The sequence below is a fragment of the Cricetulus griseus genome, chromosome 8, assembly GCF_003668045.3.
Source record: "Cricetulus griseus strain 17A/GY chromosome 8, alternate assembly CriGri-PICRH-1.0, whole genome shotgun sequence".
NCBI lineage: Eukaryota > Metazoa > Chordata > Mammalia > Rodentia > Cricetidae > Cricetulus > Cricetulus griseus.
The window spans coordinates 57427873-57441640 of NC_048601.1; the positions used below are offsets into that span (position 1 = coordinate 57427873).

Here is a 13768-nt window from a genome sequence, read left to right on the forward strand (position 1 = left end):
TCCATGCCTTACTTATTCAAGAACAGCAAATGCTCTTAACGCTGTTCCACCACTCCTGCCCACCAAGAATCCATTTTCTTTTTACGAACATAACTCAAGGTTTGGGTATCGTCAATCCAAAGCACAGACAAGGTCTTATTGTCTGTGGATTGCCTTGTTTTTATGAGACTAGGTCGCACAATGTAGCTCAGGCTGGCCCAGATTTTTGATCCTCCTGCCTCAGCCTCGAGCTTGCTAGGACTGAAGAAGTCAAGTTTCTGTCTAAAAACGTTACTCTCCGTTCTTCCAAGCAGTCCCACTTTGGGACCTAACACAGGCAAATCCTTGTTCTGTAGCTCTTCAAACTCTTGCTAGTTGACAGCAGAGGAAACCTCCTAGAGACCCGCCTCCCTCTTCCTGAGTTACCAAAACAGGAGAGAATGGCTGCCATCTTAGCCAATGGGCTAAGCAGGAGCAGAGCCGTTGTAAACAAACCGGGCGTCGCTGCTCTCGGGCTCCTCCCCCATGTGGGGATGATTCATCTTTGGGCTGAAATCTAGGCGTGACCCGCGCTTCTTCAACCAATCAGAGCTGGTGGTCTCCAGTGAGGGCGGAGCGAATGGACAGATGTTAAGACCAATCACAAGCTGGAACTTCTGAAAGATGTGGGCGGGCATTGTTTCACGTTTAGACCAATCAAAGCCAGGTAAGTGAGCGGCATTCTCTGCTGTCCAATAGGTGGATGGGGCGGAGTCCAGCAGCCAATGACTGGCTCCAGGGGGCGGGGCGAGACGCGTGTATGCGGCCGAGGTACCTCGAGCGTTTGTGCGCCGCGGCTCGCGCTCTGAGGAGGCGGCGCTGTGCTGTGGTACGGACCTCGGGGCGGCGTTGTCCGCGCGGCCAGGTGGGTTCGGGCGTCGGGGCTGGACCCTCGGGCCGTCCCGGGATGCGCACAGCCCCGCTCCTTTTGGGCCGCCCGGGAGCGCGCAAAGCCCCTCACCAGCTCTCCGCGAGCTGTCCGAGAACGCGCAAAGCCCCTTTCCCGGCTCGGCCCGGGCCCAGGCCGTCCCGACACTCTAGCGCTTGCCGGCCAGCTCCTCTCGCCTCATCCTATTTCACCATCCTTGCTGTGACCTGCCGACTCTGGCCGCTTCTCCTCTCTCCTGCCTTCCGCGACTGTCCCCCTCAACCTCGGGATTTCAGCCTTTTTTTCCCTGGAAACTAACATCTCTCACTTTGCTTCTTGTAGGCACCTGAAAGGGTGAAGGCGAGAGGCAGATGACGACGCTGAACACAGGCTCTGCAAGGTTCGGAACTGGAATGGGCTTGCTTAAACTATTTCTGCCTCCCTCCCCTTTACATGCCGTTTGATCACTCTCCTCTTCTAGAATCTTTGTCCCCAGAAAGTGCTTTTGCTCAAATCTGCTGAAAGTGCAGTTGGAAAAAAAAACGGGTGGGGGGAGGCTTCCCAGCAGCAACCAATTTGAAGTCTGTTATGTGGATGGAACTGGATTCTGTTTGACATAGCTAGCCAAAGCTTGAGTTTAGTCTGTAAGGAAGGGCCTGGGCATCCCGTACAGCTGTAAGATATAAGTGGCTATCACACACAACCTCTGAGTGAATTATGACAGCTCAGAGACAGCCTACAGCATTGTCTTTTTACAGAGAATTTGTTTACACCTTCCTAGGATGGCAGTGTTTGGCTTCCAGTAGCAGTTCTAGCCATATGTTTCTAGATGGTCTTTTACATTGCCTCATACCCAAATAAAATTATGCCAGACATTTACTGGGAAGAAATTAACTCGTCACAGTAATTTTGACTGTGTTTTAGAAGTTGAAGAATACTGGACAGTGAGGGTTTTATTTTGGAAGCAGGAGGAAACTGAATATCGGAATAAGTGTAGTACCTTGGGCAGAGAGGGAGGGAAAATGAGAATATATATGTGTACAAAACTTCGCTGTTCTCATGTCATTTTCATGACTATATCTGGGGTTACTTTTCTTAGTTCTCAAAAGAGAACAGTAAGCTGTGAATTTAGCATCAGATTCACTGTGTTTTGGAGTTTGTAAGCTTTTGTGGAAAAGCTTTACTCTTTTTTTTTTTTTTTTTTTTTTTTTCTGGCTTGTAGCCAGATAAGTTCAATATAATTCCTTGTGTTTTGCTGTGGTAAGATTTTAGTCTTAATAGAGAAAGAAGTAAGTCTGTTCAAGTGAATTAAAAGCAGTCTTTCCTCTGAGGTGACAACATTGTCTCATAGGCCATATGTTTGAGCCTTATTAGTGAATCACACTGGAAAGAGCAGGATATTAAAACTGTTGTAATTCATGTCTATAATAGCAGTTGTCAAAGTCACAGGCAAACTGCAGATCTCTGAATTGGTCACTATTATAAATTGCTGTTGAGTCTGCAGTTGAAAGCCAAGTGTATGTATCATGTCTTTGGATAAATCTGTACTTAGTGATTACTTATTTAGAGATTTAGGTGGTAGCTTTTGCTTCCTTCCCAGAGATCTGACCTTGATCATAGAGTTCGGTAGAGAGACCTGTAAGTCAAGGATTAAATGCACAGAGGGTTCTGCAGTTCAGGGTATAGGACAAGGGAGAAGCCCATGTTCCATCCTCCTCTTTCATTGCTCTAGACCTTCTGAAGTGCATTTCCTTAACCTACCTAACCCATGTAGATTATTATCTTAAATCCTGAAAAGCATTTATCCTGCTAGATTTTCCCTATATTTTTACATAACAGGGAATGATTTCCAGAAGTGTGATTTTGTCCACTAACAGGTGCCAGAGTTAAAGCTCAAACTCTCAACTTAACCCCAAAGCGAGAGTTTATAGCACAAATCTATCCACTACTGCCTCTGTCCTCTGGCTGTCTCATTGTGAGCGCCAAACCAAGACGGTCCAAACTTGCCTTACTTACCTTAGTTTGTGACAGACACAAAGAACAGTAGGCATGTGCTGCTATCTGCATATCCATGTGTATGACTTAGTTTTCTTTTTGTGGCAAATACCTGACAAAAGCAGCTTAAAGAAAGAAGGATTTGCTCTAGCTCACAGATTGAGGGGTACAGTCCATCATAGCAGCTGGGACTGGAAGGAGCTGGTACCATTGCATCCAAAGTAGCAGAGAGATGAATCTCAGCTCACTTTTTTTGTTTGTTTGTCTTTTTTTTTTTTTTTTTTTTTTTGAGACCTAGTTTCTCTGTGTAGCCCTATCTGTTGTGAGACTGGTTCTGTATACCATGCTAACCTCAAACTCACAAAGATCCACCTGTCTCTGCCTCCCGAGTGCTGGGAGGTGTGCGCTACAACTACCCAGCTCAGCTCACTTTTTTTTTCTTCCCTAGTTTGAGATGTTGCTGTTCACTTTCTATGATGATCCTAAATCTAGTCAAGATAACAATGAAAATTAACCATCATACCATGAATGACTTCAAAGGGAGAACTAGTCTCAGTTTGGGGATTACATGCAAATTTTAGCAAGTAAAAAGATTTGCACATAGAATTGTACTTGTGAATGATCCCTAGTCCTTATTTCATTCCCTCCCTCCAAATCCATCTAGAATGATCCTTTGGTGTACTGTGAAATTTGCTCACTTATTCATTCAACAGATATTTATTAAGCACTTACTATAAGCTGTACTCTAGATGATAGCAAATGAGCTGTAGATTAAGGTCCTGCCTTCTGGGTCTTGTATTTGAGTTAGAAAAATAGACAGCTAAGGCTTTTGTAGGTTGAAATTAGAGATTATCTTATCTGGTTGAACACCAAGTGTACTCTTTCCTGCTTCAAAGCCCAAGAGGACTTCCAGACCACTTCTACTCTTTTTCATATTTTTGAGCCTTTCTCCAATAACCTGTATCTGTGTGTGTACCTGCACATGGGGATGGGAGAAAGCGATATGTATGTGTGCCTGTGAATATGAAGACCAGAGGTCAACCTCAGGTGTTCTTAGGACATGGCCACTTTTTTGTGTGTGTAAGGAGGAAGTGTAGGATCTCTTGCTAGCCTGAAACTCACCAATTACACTAGGTAGACTTGCCAACATTTGTTAGGGATCTGCCCAACTGCCCTGACAGGGCTGGTCTACAAGATTACACTACCATGCTTGCCTTTTTTATAGGTGGGTTCTGGGGACCAATATCAGGTCTTTATGTTTCTAAGACAAGTACTTTACTAACTAAGCCATCTCTTCATTTGTGGGATATAGTGCTGACCTGTTCTTTGAAATCTGGATCTGCAGTGTACTAAGTGAACAGCTGTGGTACAACTTGCACTTTTGAAACTGTCCTAATTTCAAGATTGATGATGTGTAGACACTTTTTTACAGTTCAAGGGAGAAGCGTACATACCTTATCTGTTGTGGTGAGGGATGAATGTAAAAGAGAATGGGAAATCATTTCAGCATCCATATTGTCTGGACTTTAGTGCTTTCAAAACCATATAGATTAGTGGTTCTCAGCTTTCCTAATGCTGCAACCCTTAATGCAGTTCCTTGTGTTGTTGTAACTCCCAACCATAAAATTATTTTTGTTGTTACTTCAAGACTGAAACATGCTGTTGTTATGGATTGTAATGTAAAATTCTGATATGCAGGATATCCGATATGTGACCTCTGTGACAAGAATCATTTGGTTGAGACCCACTGTTATAGAGCAACAACTTGGCAATATTTAAGATATGATTTTAGTCCTGGATACCCACCTTCTCATGCTTTGTGCACCCAACTTTTTTACCCCCCAAATGGAAAAGTCCTATTAGGCAGAATTTTGAGTCAAGCAAGGTTCTTGGTTCCTATATGTCGTCTTTGGCTGAGGTATTGAGTCCTGGCCTGGTCTCTTGTAGACAAAAGGGGTTGGTTTCATGTGTTATCTGTCTTTCAAACTAGTATATTTGAAGAGGATTCTGGAGACAGTTACTTTTCTTCAGAGGGCAACTGAGGGGTCCTAGGATTTTGTGGGCCTAATCTTTAGACACTATCTTATATGATAATAGGTACTGTCAGATAAAGCATTTAGCAAAATAGTTGACACATGTCAAATATTCAATACCTCTTCGTCCTGGTGTGTTGTGGTAGAATTTCTTGTTCATATGGCTCTCTTCCTTACTACACACTGTGAGCTCCATGATAGCAGGTTCCACAGTTCCATCCTTCTGTCCTTGATGCTTGGCTGAGAACCTGATACATGGCAACTGTTGCACAGGTATCTGATCTGTGGACTTCTCAATTCCTCCTGAAAGGAAGGCAGTGGGGAGCGGGGTTACCAGGCTTTCTAGAGAAGGTATTATGTAAGTTGATTCTTCCCCTACACACACACACATACACACTCAGCCACCTCTCCCAATCTTTTCTTCTTCAGCACATAGACCATCATTCTTTGCTACTTCATCATGGTTTACGTAGCCATTTCCCTTTGGTGGATAACATTGTACTATTACAAACAGCCACACGCCTAGTTCATGCTCATATACCCCGATGAAGCCTCTGGAATAGTTCACATTAGATCGCCAACTGGTTACATGTTTACTCCACTAAAAGTTAGCCCCATTTCTAATTCTTATTATATAGAAGCAAGACTTCGTTGGACAAAAATTGTGTACACTTAAGGGATGTATATGTATCTCATCAAAATGACTAAACAACACCAAAGATTTACCCATGTCTATTTTTAAATGCATATATCTGTATGTATACACATGAACATAAACACAGCAAGTATAAAATAATTACTATCTGAGGAAGGTGACTAGTGCTCTGTAGGCGCCCATCAGTATTTGCTATTTCTGAACTATAACATTTTAATTGAAAATACCAATTCAAGTAAAGTAGGACCCACTCCTCTTATCTGCATGTCTGTATGGTGCCTCTGTGTGCTCAAAGAGCACTTCTCAGAAAATACCCTCAGTAATCTGCATGTCATTAATCACTTTCCTTTAATTTAGACTGCATTTTACTCCTATCTCTTTTACTTTACATTACATGGCAAATAGTTGTTTGTCTGTCTCTTTGCTGGCTATGAGCTCAATGAGAATGTTTCATTATATTTTCAGCACTTACAGTGTATGATACATAGGAGATTCATAGGTAGTGAATGAGTAAATTTTACCATGTTACAGACTGCAGAATTTAATGCCTGCATTAGTAAATTGTCATAGATACCTCAGCCCCAACCAGAGAGTTTTACATTCTTCCCCTAAAACTTACATCTGTTGTAAGTTTCTGTGGTCATGGTTAGTTCATTTGTACTATGCCCTCTGGCTAAGCCATTTGTAGTTGTTTTTTTTTTTTTTTCCTTGAGTAAATTTTCATTGTTTACTTTTTATTTTTATTGTGATTTTTTTTCAATCTGCCAGGCATGTTCAGGAAACCCATCATCTTTTCATATCTGTGCCTCCTGCACCTGCTAGTCTCCTTGAAATGCTGATTCAAGGATTTGTTTGTCTAGAAAACATTCCAGAAATAATCTTGAGGGCTGAGTGCAGATCAGTGCTAGAGCCCACTTTCTGTGTTTTTTAAGTGGTTTGTCATTGCACTGAGTGGTAACAGTAAATCTTGAAATCCCTTTGAAACTAAAAATGGAACTAGAGAGATGGCTCAGTGGTTAAGAGCAGTGGGTGCCTTTCAGAGGACCTGGTTTCAATTCCTAGCTTCATGTTGTATCACACAAATGTCAGTAACTCCAGTTTCAGGCTATCTAATGCCCTCTTCTGTCCTCTGTGGGCATCAGCAATGCACATGGTACACAGACATATATGCAGGCATAACATGAACACATATAAAAATAAATAAATGAATATTTTTAAAAAGGAAAGAAAATGTAAAAAATGAAGCCAAAGTCATAGGCCTGACATGGAAGCTGAAAACTGGAGACATTGATTAAGTAACTCATGTGTTCTTGTGCATATGCACACTGCATAAGTGTGTTGTGTTTAGATACATAAATACTATAAATACTGTATACATGTTTAAGTTTTTGTTTGTGGCTTGTTTGTTTTGAAATAGTCTTATGTAGCCAGGCTTGCCTGGAACTTTGTGTAACCAACATGTGCTAGGATTGCACGTGTGTGCCAGCATACCTAGCTACAAATAAATTTTGGATTTTTATTGTTTGCCAGAGAAGATGGTACTGTCTGAACTGAGGCATCATACGCAGGATGTTTGGGTGAGGAGGGGAGCTCTGGAAGCCATACCTATATAGAGGAGTTTTGCTTCAGTGAGTTTTCCTGATTTTTTCTTCTGTCAGTCTCCCTTTTCAAATTGAGCAGCTAGGTCAACATGGACTGTTTGGAGAAGTAACTGTTACACACAGTGGTCTAGTGCTTCCCTGAGAGAACACATGCTTGTTTTGTTCCCTTACCCCATGGAAAAGTTTGTGTAAAGAAAGGAAAGGGAGAATTAGATTCTAGGCTAGCCACTATTCTGAAGTCTGGCAGCACATTAGAAACAACACAGGCATTTTCTAAAAAAAGAGTATAGGTTTCTTTTTTTTTTTTAACTATCTTTTTTTTTTTTTAAAGATTTTATTTATTATGCATACAGTGTTCTACCTGCATGTTTGCCTGCACACCAGAAGAGAGCACCAGATCTCATTGTAGATGGTTGTAAGCCACCATGTGGTTACTGGGAATTGAACTTCCTCTAGAACTGCTCTAAATCTCTGAGCCATCTCTCCAGCCCCTGAGTTGTAATATCTAAAGGCGGAGCCTCAGAGCCTAATATTTAGAAATTTCAATAGTTGTATGTGTCTGTATGTGTTTATAGGTCAGAGAGGTCAGTGTTGAATGTCTTCCTCACTCTCCACTTTATTTACTTATTTGTTTGCTTGTTTACATAGCTTCTCTATGTAGCCCTGGCTTTCCTGGAACTTTCTGTGTAGATCATGCTGGCCTGGATTTCCTATCGATCCACTTTGCATTTTGAGACAGGGTCACACTCACTATAAATGTAACCAGACAAGTTATACTAGACAAGTTGGTGGTGAGTCCCCAGGGGTCTTCCTATTTCTGCCACCCCAGTGCTGAGGTTACTGGCATTGTATATGAGTTCTGGGGCTCAAACTCATGTCCTCATACTTGAGCACTTTGCTGACAGAGCTATCTCTTCAACCCAGCAACCTAAAGCAATTTTATATAAACATCTTGGTGCTAAATCATGGGTCAGGTGCTAGTCTCCTGTGAATGTTCTCCAGCCTATAGAATAAGAAAAATGAGGACCTTTTAGTGTTTTTCATAAAACTAAATTCATAGGGCCTATCAGATTGTCTTTTGCATTGAATTAAGGCTTTCCTATGTTTTTCTTTTTTTGTGTTTTTCTCATATTTTTCTCATATGCTAAATAGTCTCTTATAAAATGTCATCAATAAGATTTTTATATTTTGCAATTTAAAAAACTTGTAATCCTGTTTTCCTAAAGATATTTCAAAATATTACTAGTTTATGAGTTCCTGAATACTTTATAGAGTACCTCAGAAATGTAGCAACTCTCAGAAATGAGATTCTTTGGAAGGCAAATCTGTAGAGGCTCTGAAACCTGTAAGGCCAGATGAAACTCAGTCTAGAAAGATGTGCTCTTTGTGGTATGCAATACTCTGCAGCTTCTAGAGTATCACTGTTAAACACGCTCATACTTCTGAGCAAACAAGAATGTTTATGCCAGGCAGGCAAATGAAGGCCTCACATTAGTTGAGGTCAAGTTTTACTACCAACTAAGTTCTGACATGAAATATATGGGGGTGGGGGCAGGGATTAAACTTTTAAAGCTTTTGGGATGTTCAAGAGTTGCCTATAAGAGATTATAGGTGGGGGCTGGCAAGATGGCTCAGCAGTTACAAACACTGGCTGCTTTTCCAGAGGACTTGGGTTCACTTCCCAGTAGCCACATGGCAGTTCACAACTGTCCGTAACTCTATCCAGTTCCAGATCTGACACCCTTATATAGACATGCATGCAAGCAAAACACCAATGCACATAAAATAAGAATAAATTAATTAATAAAATGTTTTTAAAGAGATAGGTATTCTGAAAGTATTGGCAAGCATCTGATTGAATACAGCTTTGAATGTTTATGTTAAGGGATATTGTGCATTGTATATAATTTAAACATACTAATGGGTAATGTGAATGTGTTCCTTCCGACTACCTCAATTCTCTTACCAAATAGCATTTTTCCTCGGTTCCTATTCCCTAGCCATTTGCAATATTTGAAAAAAAAAATAGCTGTTTTCATAGTTTTTCTGAAATTAAATGGGTAGTAATTAAGAGCATGGACTTATCAGGTGAGGTGATAACATGCAATTAATTCCAGATGCCCAGGAGGCTGAGGCAAGAGCATGGCAAGTTTTCGGCCAGCCTGGACAACTTAGCAAGACCCTGTCCAAAAAACAAAACAAGCCAGGTATGGTGTCTCAAAAAACAAAACAAGCCAGGTATGGTGGTACGTGCTTTTAATTCCTGCACTTGGGAGGCAAAGGCAGGCAGATCTCATTCAAGGCCAGCCTGGTCTACATAGGTCCAGGCTAGCCAGCATAGTGAGATGAGACTCTGTCTTACAATTTTAAAAAAAGAAGGAAAAGTAAAAGCATCAGTACAGCTCCATAGTAGCTTTCAACATTGGCTTCAGGAAAGAAAGAAAGTCAGGTTCTGGCACTTCCCCAGTTGAATTAATATCTCAGGCCAGATTGACTGTGGAAGAAGAGCCTGTGAAAGGAGAATAGTAGCCATCAAGTATGTGGAAGAGTTATAACTTTATCCTTGTTCTACATCTAGATTTTGAGTGGTTCATATGGTTATTTTCTACATGCTAAGTTATTGGGAGGGGGCTTCTCTTACTCTAAAAGGTCTAGTGCAGTAGTTGTCAATGTTCCTAATGCTTGTGATCCTTCAATACACTTACTCATGTTGTGGTGACCCCCACCCATAAAATTATTTTGTTGTTACTTCATAACTGAAATTTTGATGAATCATAATTTAAATATTTGATATGTGACCCAAAGGGGTCAAGACCCACAGATTGAGAACTGTTGGTCTAGGGGAACTTTGCTTAAATGCATTCTCATTTCATGGTGACGTTAGTTCTGTTTTTACAGTTTACATAGTCCAAGGTTCCTAAGCAGTTTTTCCAAAGGTCCTGAGGTGTAGCCCATATTCTACCACTGAAGACTTCCCTCTCTAAAACCTGTCTTCCTGACTACAGCACATGGAAGCGCCCTTCTCCTACCCAGAGAGCAATTCTGCCCTGACCTTGGCTTCCTGAACAAGATTTCTTCAATAGTTAACTTTGAAAGTTTGTTCCTCTTTAACGTGTGTGTGTGTGTGTGTGTGTGTGTGTGTGTGTGTGTGTGTGTGTGTGTGTGTGTGTGTGTGTGTGTGTGTGTCCTATGTTTCTGTCTCAATATATTTAGGCTCTCTTCTCCCCTCTTAGTTATAACAGTTCTTTTTTCTTTTTCTCAAAATTGTATCAAATACAATGGTCATTTGGTTGGTCTTGGCAGTGTGAATTGTTTGAATTAGATGATTTCACTGTGGTAACTTTTATGTCTAGCCTTCAGCTCATGAGGAGAAGATCATAGCCACTAATGCCATTGAATGCCTTTAATCCCACTTGAGAGAGGAGCTCCCTGGCTTCATCCCCTCCTCAAGGTGATGTTCTTACTGTTGACATGTGGTAAGTCAGCACCTGAATTTTGGATGAGCTACATTCACAACATAACAAGAATAAATTAATAGATAAAAATGAAAGAAATGACTAAATTAATAAAATTAAGAAGTATTTGGTAAATTGAACAAGACTTCTTATCTGTGTATTCTATGACTGTGTATGTGCACATGTAAACATATACAATTACATGTATGCACATGCAGAGGCCAAAGGTCAACATTAGGTATCTTTCTCAGTTGCTGTCCACCTTATTTTTTTATTTGGGGTTGGTTTTGAAAAACCAAAAAGAAAAAAAAAAAGCAAATATGAAAATTGTCTTAGACTTGACAAAGCAGAATTGGGAGGGGGGGGAAGCATGGAAATGATTCCAAGTGATTAGTTCCTAACTGAAACTGCTTTCTTGACATGCTCACTTGATGCTTTTCAAATGCTTTTTAAATTCTATGTTTTGTGTTCTTGGCTCTGGTCCAGGGACAAAACTGCTACCTTAAGCTTAGGGTGATGATTTTTCCTAGAGGGTCTATATCAGTCTGTCAGTGTGGGGCTCTTTAGAGATCTTTAATAGAGTGGAGTGTAACATTAGCAAAGAGGTTATATTTCATTTACATTGTCTTTCTAATCTGGGAGTCTTCACTTTAATTTAAAAGCTGCCTCTGTAATTCTTTGTTTTTTGTTACATATTACTCTTAGGAATCACAAAATTGATTATTTTGTTTTTTGACTTTATCATCTACTAGTAATTTTGTTGTTTGGGGTTGTTGTGGCTTTATTTTGTTTTGATTTGGGGTGAGCAGTCAGGGTATTGCTGTATAGACCAAGATAACCTGAAATTGGCCATCCTTCTACCTCATATTCTCTGGTTCTAGGATTACATTCATGTACCACCACAGATATCTTAATTAATAAGGTTTTGAAAGTAGTATTTTTTGTTTGTTTGTTTGGTTTGTTTTGGGTTTTGTTCTTGTTTCTCAAGACAGGGTTTCTCTGTATAGCCCTAGCTGTCCTGGAATTGATCTGTAGACCAGGCTGGCCTTGAACTCAGAAATCTTCCTGGCTCTGCCTCCCAAGTGCTGAGATTGAAGGCATGTGCCATCACCACTGGATGGAAAGTTGTTGTGTTTTATTTATTTTTTTCTTTAGTAGTACAGATTGAACTCAGCCTTTCACATGACAGATAAGGTTCTCTCACTAAACTATATTCCCAGTCCTCTTTATACTTAAAAAAAAAAAAAAATGAGACAGTATCTCACCAAGTTATTCAGTCTGATCTTGATGTCACTATAGTTCAGGCAGCCCTTGACTTTCTAATCCCTCTGCCTCAACTTCTATAGTAGCTGGGATTACAGGCCAGTACCAAAGGCCTGGCTTTGTCAACTTGTAATTATAGGAGTTTCCTATGTTTTAGACAATAAGTTTGTAAGTGCTGTCTTGCATTAGGTGGGGAGTATTGTGTCTTGTGGTCAGAATAGGAAGGCCTAACAGGATAATTCCATACTTGTTTTTTGCTAAAGTCTAAGCAGCCTCTCATAAAAATGGAAATATGGAAGATAAAATCATTCTAATTAGAGGGTAATCTGGGACTTGGTTTTTCAATCTTTGCATATATATTCTTCTGATCCTCCTCACCCTATAGAAAATGAGCCCCACTCCTGCTCTTGTCTTGCCTGGGTCCCCACCAAATGATGAGTTTGTATATTTAATAAAGGAAGGTTTTATTTTAATATGATGAGAGAGAATACACATAGTTGAAGTAAAATATGGTACATAAAACAAGTTAAACATATAAGGATTATGAACTTGAGTGTTATTGTTTGTTTGAGACAGTGTCTCATTTTGTAGCATGGGCTAGCTTCAAACTCAAGATCTTCCTGCCTCTACAGTGCTGGGATAACTGTGTTAGCCATCACACCAGGCTGTAAATATGTTCTTCTTGTTTTCTTTTAGTATTACAGATTGAACCCTATATAGTATGTGTCTGATTCTAGCACCTGAGAAAATGAAGCAGGTGGGAAGTCCAGCTTGGGCTACATAGTTAAGACCCTGTCTTTAAAAAAAAAAAAAAATGTGTGTGTGTGTCCATGCAAAGATGTGTATGGGTGGGTATGACCCTGCAAATAATTAGGAGAAACCAAAAGGTAACCAGGGAGCTGGAGTTTGATAGGGTACTTTGGCAGCTGTGTAGCAGTACCACTGCCACAGGTTAGAGTGTCTTTGTGGCTCTGTAGTAGATGATTTCCCTCTACATGTTCTTCCTCTTGTTCTGATTCACTGCTCACTGTGCCACCAGCTGTTACTAGTACAAATTCCAGGCATTTGCACTTTAGATCATGGGAATATCTCAGCTATTCAACAATAACAGTTGATCCAGGCATGGTCATATATACCTTTAGTCCTAGCCTTTTCTATATGGTGAGTTTCTGGCCAGTCAGAGCCACCACCACCACTATTGTCGTCATCATCATCATCATCATCATCATCATCATCATCATCATCAAATAGCAACAGCTCCTGCTTTCCCAGGACCTAGACTATCCGTTATTTCTTCTTCACTAGAGCCTCTTACTGCCATTTAACATGCACTGACCTTACCAGTGTGAAGATAGAAGCTTCTGCCAACCTCTTGACCCTCTAGATCCCACAAAGTCCTGCTGCTTTCTTTGTCAGCTATCTCTCAGTGGCACATGCAGTTTTTTGCACCACCATTTGGCCTTGCCCCTTCTTTCTCTTCATGGAGACGGCTCTCATTTAGGTCTTAAGCATCCTCCATGCTCCTGCCTTTTATAGACACTCCTTAGCTGCATCTTGTTCAACCTTTCAGCAGGATCTTGACTGGGCATATATTAGTGTCTTAGAGCTGCTATAACAAAAATTATTATGAACTGGTGGCTTAAAACTGATTCTGAGCCCTAAAATTCCTCAGTAGCTCCAGGGAAGATTCTGTTCTTGCCTCTTCTAGCTTCTGTTGGGTATGGGCCCTCTTTGAAGGGGATATCACTCTGGTCTCTGCCTCCCTGGTCACATTACCTCTTTTCTCCTGTCAGTCTGCAATCACCCCCTCCTTGTGTCTCTTCTACAGGAACACTTACAGAATTTACTTGGATAATTCTAGTGATCTCTTTGTCTTGTAG

General features: G+C 40.7%; 1 protein-coding gene across 3 annotated transcripts in view; it reads left to right on the top strand.

Moving 5' to 3' along the window:
• The first annotated feature begins 767 nt into the window (after positions 1-767).
• Paip2b (poly(A) binding protein interacting protein 2B) overlaps positions 768-13768 on the top strand; it is a 33897-nt gene continuing 20896 nt past the window's right edge. Inside the window, exons 1-4 of one of the 3 annotated variants that reach the window (XM_035448424.1) lie at positions 795-883; positions 1229-1286; positions 9288-9377; positions 10524-10646. Coding sequence is in view for 1 of the 3 variants with exons in the window: in XM_027428566.2 (XP_027284367.1) it covers positions 1258-1286 (29 nt within the window). In the remaining 2 variants the exon portion in view is untranslated. Of the gene's footprint in view, positions 884-1228; positions 1287-9287; positions 9378-10523; positions 10647-13768 lie in introns of all 3 variants that reach the window. The other 2 variants (XM_027428568.1, XM_027428566.2) reach the window with 2 other exon arrangements.